The sequence below is a fragment of the Mauremys mutica genome, chromosome 9 (genome assembly GCF_020497125.1).
Source record: "Mauremys mutica isolate MM-2020 ecotype Southern chromosome 9, ASM2049712v1, whole genome shotgun sequence".
Taxonomy (NCBI): domain Eukaryota; kingdom Metazoa; phylum Chordata; order Testudines; family Geoemydidae; genus Mauremys; species Mauremys mutica.
The window spans coordinates 45036514-45048203 of record NC_059080.1 but is presented as its reverse complement, the minus strand read 5'-3'; the positions used below and the strand labels follow the sequence as shown (position 1 = coordinate 45048203).

The window sequence follows — 11690 nt, the reverse complement described above, 5'->3', positions numbered from 1 at the left end:
CCTCCTCTCACACCTCTCCATTTCATAGCACTGCTGCAGGTCCTGCTGCAGGGCCAGGCTCTGGAAGATCCTGGCAGAGCTGCTCTGTGCCTGGTTGGAGAGGAACACAGGAATTGCCAGCATGGCTCAGATCCAAGGTCCGCCTGGGCTTCACAGAAAGGCAAGAGCCTCACCCAAAGCATCTGGTGGATCATCTCCCCGCCCAGCAAAGGTCTCATCCGAACCCCTAACAGAGACTGGCTTAACCCTGCCTACATTACTGGGAATTGTTCCCTGGCCGAATCACAGGGTCCTAACGGGACCTGGCGGGAGTCGCCTCCCACTCCCATAACTCCCGTCCACGTTTTGGGACGGGCTCGGAGAGCCAGGCCATGTGCTAATAGCGATCGCAGCGGGTATAAAGAGGGACAGCGCAGCACGTAGCGCAGCCCATGTCCGCAGCAGGGCAGAACGGCGCGCTAGTTGGCCCAGGCTGGGTGCCTGGCTGCGGAGGCTCCGGCGGGGGCTGCCCGTTTAGCAGGGGGACCGCGGGCACCGCTGCAGGTTCCGGCGAGCTGTGAAGTCACTGCGGAGCAGCCGCCCCATGGGGAGCGGGGTGTGCCGGTGGGGACGCGTCTGAGTCGGCCGGGGAGCTGCCGAGAGGTGAGAGCGGGGGACGCTCCAGCCCCCCAGCTGGCCACTGCCGGGGTGTAGTGAGCGCTGGGCTCCCGCCCCGGGCAGGGCAGGGCAGATCGGCAGCCGGGCGGCGCAGTAACTTGTGAAACTTTCTCTGTCTGCCCGCGCCGGCCGGGCTCAGGCGGGTGCGAGCCGGGGGCAGAAATTCGGGGCACCCCCAGGTTTCTGCAGTGTCCCCCAGTTCACATCACGGCCGCGCTGCCGGCAGGTCCTGCGGGCCTCCCCACTGCAGTGCCGGGGCTCGAGCCCCCCGCGCCCTCCCAGCACGTGGTGGGCGGATCTTGGGCCCAATGCTCGAACCTCCCGCTCCCGGATCGGGCCCGCAGCAGGGTCCCGGGGAGCCGCTTAGCCGGGGTCGGGCGAGGACAAAGGGGGCGGCCGTCGGGTGCCTCCCAGTCGGGGGAGGGGGGGGGGAGAATTCTGCGGTCTGTGGGGCACGGGGCCGAGGTGCGCTCCGGGCTATGGCTGGGACTGCCGACGGCCCCGAGCTCGGCTGGCTTGTGAATCAGTTTGGGGCTGAAAGGAGGGAGGGGGAGGCGCCGGCTCTGGGAGATCCCGGGGTCTCCCTGGCCCCGCAGGCAGGGGGCACTGGGGGGGCGCTTTCCATCCTGGCCTGGTGGTGGAGCCATCTGTGCGCGTGGCAGTTGCTGGGGTCCCAGATCTGGGTGTATGCTCCTCCCCCACCATTAACTGTCATTGCACATGCAAGTGACACACTGGATTGCCACCACCTGATAATCCAGTGTGAACCCTGCACTCCCCCGTCTGTGAGTGCTTAGTGAGCAGCCTCCTGTGAGGTAGGAAAATGGGTATTGCCTTTCCCAAGTGGGTAAACTGAGGCACAGAAAGTGGGATGGCTCATCCAGGCAAGTCAGTAGCAGCGCTAGGCACAAGTGCCCCATCAGAGCTAAAAGTGAGCCCATTGCCTCTTTCACCTCAGTCTGCTGTAATCATCCCATGGTCTGAAGCTGCTCTAGCCTTGGCTTCCAACACCACTTAGGTACTGTGGAGAGGGGCTCTTCAGACACTGCTGTCAGACACCTCCTTGTATTTAGGCTGGTTACAAGAGACCCTTCCTAGAACAACCATGGCTGGCTTGGCAGAGAGAAGTGTGGGGTGATTATACCTGTCTTCCTGTGTCATGGGTGTCACCACTGCCCTCTACTGGAGGCACTCAGAATGGCCCAGCTGTGTGTACTAGACCCTGTACAGCTAATAGCAACTCTCCTCTTGCTTGTGCTCCTGGGGTAGGAGGGCCTGTTCTGTGCCTGCTGTTGGTGAGCAGTGTGGGCATGACAGCGCTTTAGCAAAATGGTGGGAAAGGACGGAGCTCTTCCTGGCTCCTCCCACTGCTAACTCCCATCCAAACACTGCAGAGAGGCTAAAACAGTTACATTCCCTTGCACTGCCCTGTCTACAGAGCTTTGTTAGGTGTTAGCACATGTTGGCTAGCACCTTCTAAGGACCCACCTTTCCATCCATTTTCTCTGGGTGGGGGATGGGTTGTCTGGGCCCCCAGAATTCAAACTGAAACTCAAGTGAGTTTAACAGCCCACTGACCATCTGTTCCATTTCCCCCCCCCCCCAATGCTGCGGCGTTCCTGGAGGAAGCGTTATTTAACTACCCACAACACTTGTACAGTTACAGCATCTTCTACCAACAGTGAAACAAGGTCCTTCCTGAGAAGGGTGGAGATCGACCTCCCTCTAAGGAAAACGTTATTTGGGGGCTTAACTAGATCTGAAGCTGTCCCCTTTTCCTGCCTCTGCTCTGCCCCGAGGAGTGTGTGCTGTGGACCGAGTGGGCCAGCAGCACTGCTACATTAATGGACTTAACATTTTAAGTGGTGATGACCATCAAGCTTTAAAGCTTAAACCCCTGCTGAAATTAAGCTCTCAATGCAGAGTGGTATTGTATTCCTCTGCTAGCTGCAAGGGCTTTGCTTCAGGGAAGGGGTGGTCCTTTTGTGTGGGTTAAGTGCATTGCAGTGCCCTGGGATGCCCTTTTCCAAGGGGGGCAGATCCCAGCCCTCTGGCTGTGGCTGCCAAATCATTGTTTTGTATTACCATTGCCTCTAGAGGTCATGGAGCAGGAATAAGCTCCTGGTAGGCATGTTTCTAGCAACCCTGAAAAGGCACAATCCAGATCATGTCAGTCCCTCCCTGGTTCGGGACTTGCAGGCATCTCCCCTTGTGCATTGACTCCTATTTGGTCAATCCCCTTTGGCGTGGCACTTGTTGGCTGGTCGGGTGGCCATGTGAGTATGTGCCTCTCAAGATGCTGAGGGCTGTTAGTGACTGGGATTCTGCTGCACGCTGCGGCCATCCAGCACAAAACTTCTGCCGGAGAACTGGTGCAATTAGAGATGGGAAGAGGCCACTCAATCTGAGGGTCCCATTTCACTGGGGGAGGTGGGGATTGCAAATGGGTAATTGTGCCAGACCCTTCCCATATTGCTAAAGGGGGGAGGGGAACCCAACTAGATCCAAGCACATGGGGAGAGGGATCCTTACAGGGAAATTAGAGGATGCATTCCAAGAACAGGTCTGTTCTCTGCCCAGGGTGCTCTTGGGCAGTGTGGAGCCGAATGCTCCTTAGTGGCAAAGAGGAATCTGAAGAGCTGTTGGGGCTGGAAGATAGTTGGGGGCTACCCCATCCCACAGGCTGGAAGAAGACTCTTGCTGACACTCTGCTTAGCACGTTCTCCCTGCTGGGCAGAGAGGGGAGGCATGCCCAGGGCTCAGGGGTGCCTGTCTTAGCACAAAGGCTGAGGATCCAGCGGCGGTACCAGACCCAAATGCATTGAGCTGGGCCACCTGCCCAGAGTGCCAGCTCTCTGGCTAGATGCCCCAATTAGGGGGATGGGGGACAGAGCAGTGTACTGGGCACAGCACAGAGCCAGCATCACTGCCTAGAGTTCCCAATCTAATCCTACAAAGTGGGGGAGGGGATACAGGAACAAAAAGGTGAAGTGACTCACCCATGGTTGTGTAGATGATCAGTGGCAGAGCTGGGAGTAGAGCCCAGGTGTCTTTATCCAGTACCCTTGTCACTGGACCCTGCTGGCTCAGCAGCTGTGTTGCCTTTGAAACCCCTGCTCCCTGAGAAGTGCCTGCATGCTGTCCCCTTGCTTCTGGCTAAAGCTCCCCAGCCAGAGCTAGCCCAGGACTGAGCAGCACTAACCATGGGGAGAGCCCACTCTCTCTGGGCTCAGCTCTGCTACTCCTGCAGCACCTGTCGCCAGGTAGTATGCTGTGCTCTGCCCTCTAGTGGCCAGCCATGTCTGTGTGCTGAGGCCTGGGTAAGGGCCACCCTTCCCCTTGGCCTGCTCCTGGTGTCTGCTTCCCTCCAAGCTGCCAGAGGCAGAGGGTGTGGGGCCCTTGGGGGGGCACCCAGCAGCCTGGGGACAGTCTAACACAACCTGGCTGTGAAACACAACCAACAAGGCTGGAGCCTGTGAACTGGCAGCTCTGACCTCTTGCAAACCCAGTTGTTGCTGCTCTTGCTGTCAGCACTGCCCTGCCAGGCCTCTGCTGCAGGCGCATGTGTGTAGGGTGGGAGGGTGGTAAGATCTGGCTGGGCCCTGCAGTGTGGGTTGCTCCTGTGGGTCTGCAAGCTGAGCGATGCTCCTTGGGGTTGGGGTTCTGAGGAAGGGATTTGGGATTGTGGCCTGTATTAGGAGCTGCCCATTGACAGGGCACCTCCACCCTGGATCATGATCAAAGAGCCTTGCTGTCTTTCAGTTGCCAGTCTGGCTGTAGCCAGCAAAGCGCTCCCTTCCAGTCTAAGGACGCTGACCCTCCTGGCGGGATGAGCTCCACTTAGGCAATCAGACAGAAGCTTAAGATGCTTCCTGAGCTGTGGGACGGAGTCTCTGCCATGGCCATTGCTGAATAGTGCAGCCTTGCCAGACGAATGCATCAGCACCAACCTCTCTGCCATGGAAGAGCTGGAAGGGAACTGGAAGCAGGCAGAAGGGGGTCTGGGAGTGGATCATGGGTGGGGCCACCCCAGGCTGATTGGGGAAGCAATTACTGGTTGATCTATCCCTTGTCGTCTAGTACCAGCATCTGACTGTCAGAGGCCTATGGACACCCAGAGCATGGGGGTTGCATCCTTGGCCATCATGGCTAATAGCCATTGATGGACCTATCGTCCAGGAACTTATGTAAGTTTTGTGTGTTGGTTTTTTTTTTTTTTTTTACCCAGTTATAGTTTTGGCCTTCGCAACATCCTATGACAGTGAGTTCCACAGGTTGACTGTGTATTGTGTCAAGAAATACTTCCTTACGTTTTAAACCTGTCTATTAATTCCACTGGGTGACTCTGGGTTCTTGTGTTATGTAAAGGGGTAAATAACACTTCCTTGTTCACTTTCTCCACAGCACTCATGATTTTATAGACCCCTCTCATACCCTGCCTTAGTTGTCTCTTTTCCAAGCTGAACAGTCCCAGTCTCTTTAATCTCTCCTCATATAGAAGCTGTTCCATATCCCTGATCATTTTTGGTGCCCTTCTCTGTACCTTTTCCAATCCCCATAGGTCTTTTTTGAGATGGGGCGACCAGACCTGCACGCAGTATTCAAGGTGTGGGCATACCATGGATTTATATTACGGTGTTGTGATATTTACTGTCTTATTATCTATCCCTTTCCTAAGGGTTGTGAACACTCTTAGCTTTTTTGACTGCTGCTGCACGTTCTGTCCTAGGGGACACGCCCATAATCAAATCCATGTCATGACATGCATCATCCAGAACTCTGGTTGCCAGTCTCAGCCCAGGTTGCCATGGCTTGTGAACTCCCTCCTGGCCTCTCCCCAAGGCCAACCTGAATGCAGGCTGGCAGGGATGGCGGGTGGCTGGGCGCTTGCCCTGCTGTTGTACCAGTTCTGTGGTTAAAGAACTCTGGTCTCTGGGGGCAGCAGCTCAGTGGCTTTAGCTAGCACTAAACTCTGCAAGAAACACTGACTGCCCCAGCATCCAAGCCTGAAGGAAGGGGCAGGGCTGCAGACAGGAGATTGGGGTGGGGAGCTGGGATGAAATGGAATACACCCATGCCAGCAGCTGGCTGGGATGGGACTGGAATACAGCATGTGTGGGCACAGCAGGGTTTGTCTCCCAAGAGGTGGTGGAACCCAGGGTGGCTGCATTCAGAGTTACGGTGAGATCTGCTCACCAGGCACAGTCCATCTGCTTGTGCTGGCTCCCTGCACGGGGGTCTCCAGCGATGCAGGGCCTGGTGCTGATCCTTGACCCAGGGTGGAATGGCCCTGGTCTGCAGGAGGGGATGGCAAATCCTGAATGCCACTGAAATAGCCTGGGGAATGCCATGGGCACCAAGCCTGGCAGGCTGGTGATCCAACAGCCTCTGCCAGCTGGCTCTTCCTGAGCTGCTCACACGAACTTGTTCTGGAGGTGCTCTCATCATTCCCTTCATGGGCTGGCACTTCACTGGCAATGGGGTGGCCCTCAGCTCCCGATTCAGGCTGAGCCCTGAGTGAGGCTTCCCTGTGGGAATGCAGGCTGCAGGGCAGCCCAGGGCATGGTGCTTGTCTGTGGTGTTCTCCTATAGCAGAGGGGCTGGCAGGATCAGCGGGGAGGGGCACTGGGGTGTGGCTCTTGTAGTGAGAACTCCTGTTTCTCTTCCAGGACCCAGCAGGAGATGAGCTCTCTGGTTTATCCCAGCCTGGGCATGAAGGACCGCAAAGCAGTGGCCATCCTGCACTACCCCGGGGTGGGCATGAACATCAGCAAGGCCAGCACGGGACCCCACATCACCAGTGCGGGCATGATGGCCCCCTCTGCAGCCCCCCCACCCTCAAAGCAGCCCTCCTTCGCCCTGCCAACGGCCCCTCACCTGCTGGCCAGCATGCAGCTGCAGAAACTCAACAGCCAGTACCATGCCATGGGGGTCTCAGGGCACCCGGCGGAGGCTGGGTCCATCCAGAGCTGGGGCTTTGGAGCCCAGCCCCTGGGCCAAGGGGCACTGGCTCCCCCTGCTGGCGCCCACAGCCCTGGCATTATTGATTCTGATCCAGTGGACGAGGAGGTGCTGATGTCACTGGTGGTGGAACTGGGCCTGGATAGAGCTAATGAGCTCCCAGAGCTGTGGCTGGGCCAGAACGAGTTTGACTTTGCTGCAGATTTCCCTTCCAGCCGCTGATGCCAGACTGACCTTGACCACAGGCAACCCTGGCAGAGGACTTAAACAGGACAGCTGCCAAGGGCTGGCTGGCATGATGGACCTGGCCCTCCAGCCAACTGAGAGGCCTCTGGGCCTTGTTCCTACTACAGCTGAGTCCCCCTCTACAAGGGTGCACTTGTGCCGTTCAGGACAGTTCGGTGCAGCCGGAGAAACTACAGAGCGGCTGGTACTCTGTGAGCTTCTCTGAACTGTGTGACCTAGCGCCCGGTGGGGTTGCACCTTGCTGTGGAGGGCCAGCGTCTCCTGCTGGATGGATGGCTGATGCTGGAGGGGGGAATGGTGCCCTGGGGACTAAATCTCAAACTGGTGCTGGAGAACAAGGTGGACTGCCAGGAGAATGTAGCAGGGCGGAAGGTGAAGACAGAGGAATGGAGGCTCACGCAATATGTACACCCCTACTGTGTCCTGGGAAGGGCTGCCTCAACGGGGTCTGTCACGCAGCTCCCTGGGACCAAAGCTGTGTCTCCCACCCCTGCAGGGGGCCAGTGACTCGCTTTACAGAGGAGACCGCCAGGGGCTAAGCACAGTACCTGCACTGCTGGGGGTGCTGGGACAAGGTGGGCGGGGGAGGATCTGTTTCTGCAACAGCGTGGGGCTGCTCCTGTGTCTTTTCAGTAAAACCTGTAGAAGGAATCGGCCTGCCCACAAGGCTGGTGGGGCCTGGCTCCTATCACCTCTTGTGCTGATTTACAGTTGTCCCTGGGGTTGCCAACTTTCTGATTGCAGAAAACCGAACATGCTTGCCCTGCTCCCTGTCCCACTCTTTCTCCAAGGCCCTGCCCCCGCTCCCTCCATCTCTGCTTCCTCTGTTGCTAACTCTCAACCACCCTCACTCGCTCATTTTCACCAGACTGGGGCAGGGGGTTAGGGTGAAGGTCCAGCTGGGGATGTGGGCTTGGGAGTGGGGACAGGGATGAAGGGTTTGGGGGCAGCAGGAGTGTGGGAGGGGACTCCCTGCTGGAGGTGTAGGATGCAGGGTGTGGCCAGAAATGAGGAGTTCGGAGCTGTGGGATGGGGCAGGTGGTTGAGGTGTGTGTGGAGGGTCAGGGCTCAGGCGGGGGGTGCAGGCTCATGTGGGTCTGGGGCTGAGGGGTTTGGAGTATGGGAGGGGTCTCTTGGCTGGGGCTGAGGGGTTTGGAGTGCAAGAGGCATGCAGAACACAGGCTCTGGGAGGGAATTTAGGTGCAGGAGGGAGTTCAGGACTGGGGCAGAGAGTTGGGGCATGGGAGGAGGATGGGTGGGGTGCAGGCTCCAGAGGGTGCTTACCTCAGGTGCCTCCCAGAACTGGTGGCATGTCTCTTCTCCAGCTCCTAGGTGGAGGTGCAGCCCCATCTGTAGGCACTCCTGCAGTTCTCATGGGCTGTTGTTCCCGGCCACTGGGAGCTGTGGAGCTGGTGCTTGGCGTAGGGCTAGTGCATGGAGCCCCTTGGCTGTCCCTGAACCTAGGAGCCAGAGGGGGGATATGCCACCACTTCTGGGAGCCAAGGCAGCCAACTGGAATTTTAACAGCTCACTCAGCAGTGCTGACTGGAGTTGCCAGGCTCCCTTTTTGACTGGGCATTCTGGTCAAAACCCAGATGCCTGGCAACCCTTGTCACGCTGCTAGAGCTGCTGTTGGAGCTCCCCTGTTCTGGTGGCTGGAACGGGCAGGTGCCTGATGTTCCAAGAGCAGGCTCTGCTGGTGGTGTTTTGGGCCTGCTCCTGACCTCAGCTGGTGTGATGCAGCCAGCTGTGGCTGTGTTACAGCTGTGAGTATGAAATCTGATCTGGGAGGGGCTAGGGCCGTGGTAACACAGGCTGAGGTGCCCAGCGTGTGCCTCTCCCCAGGGTGTAGGGCTGAACCCCTACCTGCATGGTGCTCTGCTGCCCTAGTCAGCGGGGAGGAATCTGCTGGCAGGAGGGAGCCTGCAGTGACAGCAATGCTCAGTAACATCCCTGCTGTGCTGGTAATGCCAATTAAAAACAATGGGCCAAGCAAGCTGCTCCAAAGCTCTAGCAGCTCTGTGGGGAATTGACTAGGCAGGGCTGCTAGTGCCTCCTTGTGGAGGATGTGAGCCAGGGTATGCCTTGGGGCTGGATTTTTCAGGGGAGCCCAGCACTGAGCAGAGGGGTGAATTCCCCCCTCTCTGGGAGAGAGGCATAAGTAGCTTGAGTTAGCTCTGCAATGAAGATGCATCCAAACCCTACTGCCCATGCTTTGTACATGTACCCCACATTTAGCACCAATCACCCTACTGTCTAGGCACAGACCCACAAATGCTGGGATGTAGAAGAAGCTGTTGAGCTGAGGACACATTTCATGGTCATTGGGTGAATGGTCACAAGGAAAACTGCGTGAGCATGTCAGTATGTGGCTAGGAGTACTTGTGGCACCTTAGAGACGAACAAATTTATTTGAGCAATTTGTTAGTCTTGAAGGTGCCACAAGTCCTCCTGTTCTTTTTGCGGATACAGACTAACATGGCTGCTACTCTGAAACCTGTCACTATGTGCCTAATACACCCACCAGGATGGCAGCAGTATCTCGGGAGATGCTTGGTTAAAAGGATAGGTGAGCCTGGCAGTCTGAGCAGCACCTATGCAGTGGAAGCAATGGGCCAGGCTTGGAGAGGGGGCAGCGGGTGCTGGCAAAGAATGTGGGAATGAGGTCAGTGCAATGGCCCTGGATTCTGGAGCCAACCCCTTTTGGGAGGCACTGGGAGGGTGGGAGATGGGTTGTTGCATTAATGGGGAACCAGCGTTGAGGAGCAGAAAGGGAATGTGAGATCAGGAATCCACTTCAGAACAGTAACTTGGTGCTGAGATCTGCAAGGCAGCCTGAGGGATTTGGACATGTTTCAGTAACTGGATGTTATGTCTCTAAAGCCCCTAGACTGCCTGGGAAGTTTCAGCCTTCCCTTTTAGCACTTGAATAGAGACTGGTACGATGGCCCCACACACTGGGGGGTGCTGAAGATTTTAGAATTCAGCTGGTAAAATCCCAGCAGAGAAATGAGAACCACACCAAAAGGGACACCAGGAAGAGTAAAATGATATAATTAATAACCAAAGTGCCTCTCCGGAGTCGTTCCCCCACCTGCGATGATTGAAATGGGAATATTTAGCACTTTAGATGTCAGAGTGCCATGCAAACAGGAGCTAATTCATCCTCAGAACGTCCCTGTAAAGTAGGTGAGTTTATCACCCTGTGTTACAGATGAGACACAGCGAGGGGCAGTGACTTGCTGAAGGTTGCACAGGACATCAGCAACAGTCAGGATTTGGGCCCATCAGCTTCAAACTCCTAACCTAGTGCCCTGTCATGTTGCAAGTGCCTTAAACACCAAATGGGCTTCTGGTTGGTTTCTGTTTCCTTTTTGCCCTGCCATCAGACCTCACTTTAACACCTCAAAGGGGGGAGGGGTCTGCAGAGCAATGGCTGCCTGCCCGCTACTGCACTGGTGGTAGTTTTGTCACTGACATCAACAGGCTCAGGATTGGACGCGTCGTGTAGTATCGCACCCAGGGTAAGAGTGAAGATGACAGCATGGGGCTCCCTGCTTATGGAGACTCCAGCTCATGTGTTCTTTCTGTGGCCAGCTCCGAGGCTCTGCCCGAGAGCTGTGGACTGTCTGGCTCGCAGGGTCACCAACTCTCAATTTGCCCACGAGTTTTACACCAGTGGAGGTTTTGCCATAGGCAGTGGGCGGAAACATTCTGGAGGTAGGGGAGGGGGCTGAGTAAAATGTAAAGCCGGCTGTGGGGATGTTATGGCACAGGCTGGGCACCTGAGTCCAAACCTGACCGAGCCCTTGGGCTGTGGTAGAGAAGAAGCAGGAGACACTAAACTGGCTAGTGAAGGTGTCCGCCCTGGTACTCCCAGCTACATGTGGGGCGTGAGATTCAGCCTGGTCCTTGGAGGCTGAGGAAGTGCCCTGTTACTCACATGGGAAGGAGGGCCCTGCTCACAGAGGGCAGCTATTTATGGGGGCAGGGGGAGCAACCAGGATCCCAGCTGTGTGGGGTGGAGGGGGTGGGCAGGTCCTGCGAGGGCCGGCTCAGGCTTTTTTGCCACTCCAAGCAAAAAACAAACAAAAAAACCCTGCGGGGCGGCCGGAGCGCGGGTGCAGGGGGACTTCCGGCCCTGCAGACGCCCTGGGCAGTGGAGTGCGTGCCCTGGCTAGTGGGGGGGGGGAGGGGGAGAGAAGGGGGGCGCCCAGGGCTTCCTTCAGCAGGGAGCTTGCCATGCAGCCTGCCAGGAGGACTCTGTGACGCTCCGGTCGGCAGGCAGGGAAGGACGCGGGCTGCCCTTCTGGGCTTGCTACAGACCTGGCACCACTCCCAGCAGGGCGCTCCCCTCCTCTGCGCTGCTGCCCCCTACAGGGCGGCTGGAGCAGCGAACCAAAAAGAAAAAAACCTGCGGGAGGGCCGAAGCGGGGAAGTAAAAAAAAGAAGGATTGGAGGGAATGCCGTCCCTTGGAATCTGCTGCCCCAAGCACGAGCTTGCTCGGCTGGTGCCTGGAGCTGGCTCTGGGTCCTGCTTTCTGAGCATGGGCAGGGCTGGGGCAAGGATATTTTGCGCCCTAGGTGAAACTTCCACCTTGCGTCCCCTCCCCCAACATCGGTTCATTGAGGGGCAAATCCCAACAAGCCTTTATAGACCCCCAGGGGCCAGCCATGCCCAGGGGCTGCTCCCCAGACCAGGTTCCCCCCTTCCTGCCCCCTGAACTCTCCTGGAAGATGCACAGCCCCCCCGTGAGCCCTCCCCACCCCGGCGGCCCCCTCCCCGAGTCCATTCACTGGCTTTGCCGGGCTTGGGCCTCTGTAGC

The 11690-nt window shown here is 57.3% G+C and overlaps 1 protein-coding gene across 3 annotated transcripts; it reads left to right on the top strand.

The window, feature by feature from the left end:
- The first annotated feature begins 362 nt into the window (after nt 1-362).
- CITED1 (Cbp/p300 interacting transactivator with Glu/Asp rich carboxy-terminal domain 1) lies at nt 363-7765 on the top strand. Of its 3 annotated transcripts, none has more exons than XM_045029434.1 (3): nt 364-642; nt 4738-4844; nt 6327-7765. In XM_045029434.1, coding segments are annotated over exons 2-3 (516 nt in total). In that variant the 5' UTR covers nt 364-642; nt 4738-4842; the 3' UTR covers nt 6841-7765. The 3 variants fall into 3 exon arrangements, with proteins under 3 accessions (XP_044885370.1, XP_044885369.1, XP_044885368.1); XM_045029433.1 differs by having other exon boundaries at nt 4420-4844; XM_045029435.1 differs by lacking the exon at nt 4738-4844 and having other exon boundaries at nt 363-642.
- The last annotated feature ends 3925 nt before the right edge of the window (nt 7766-11690 follow it).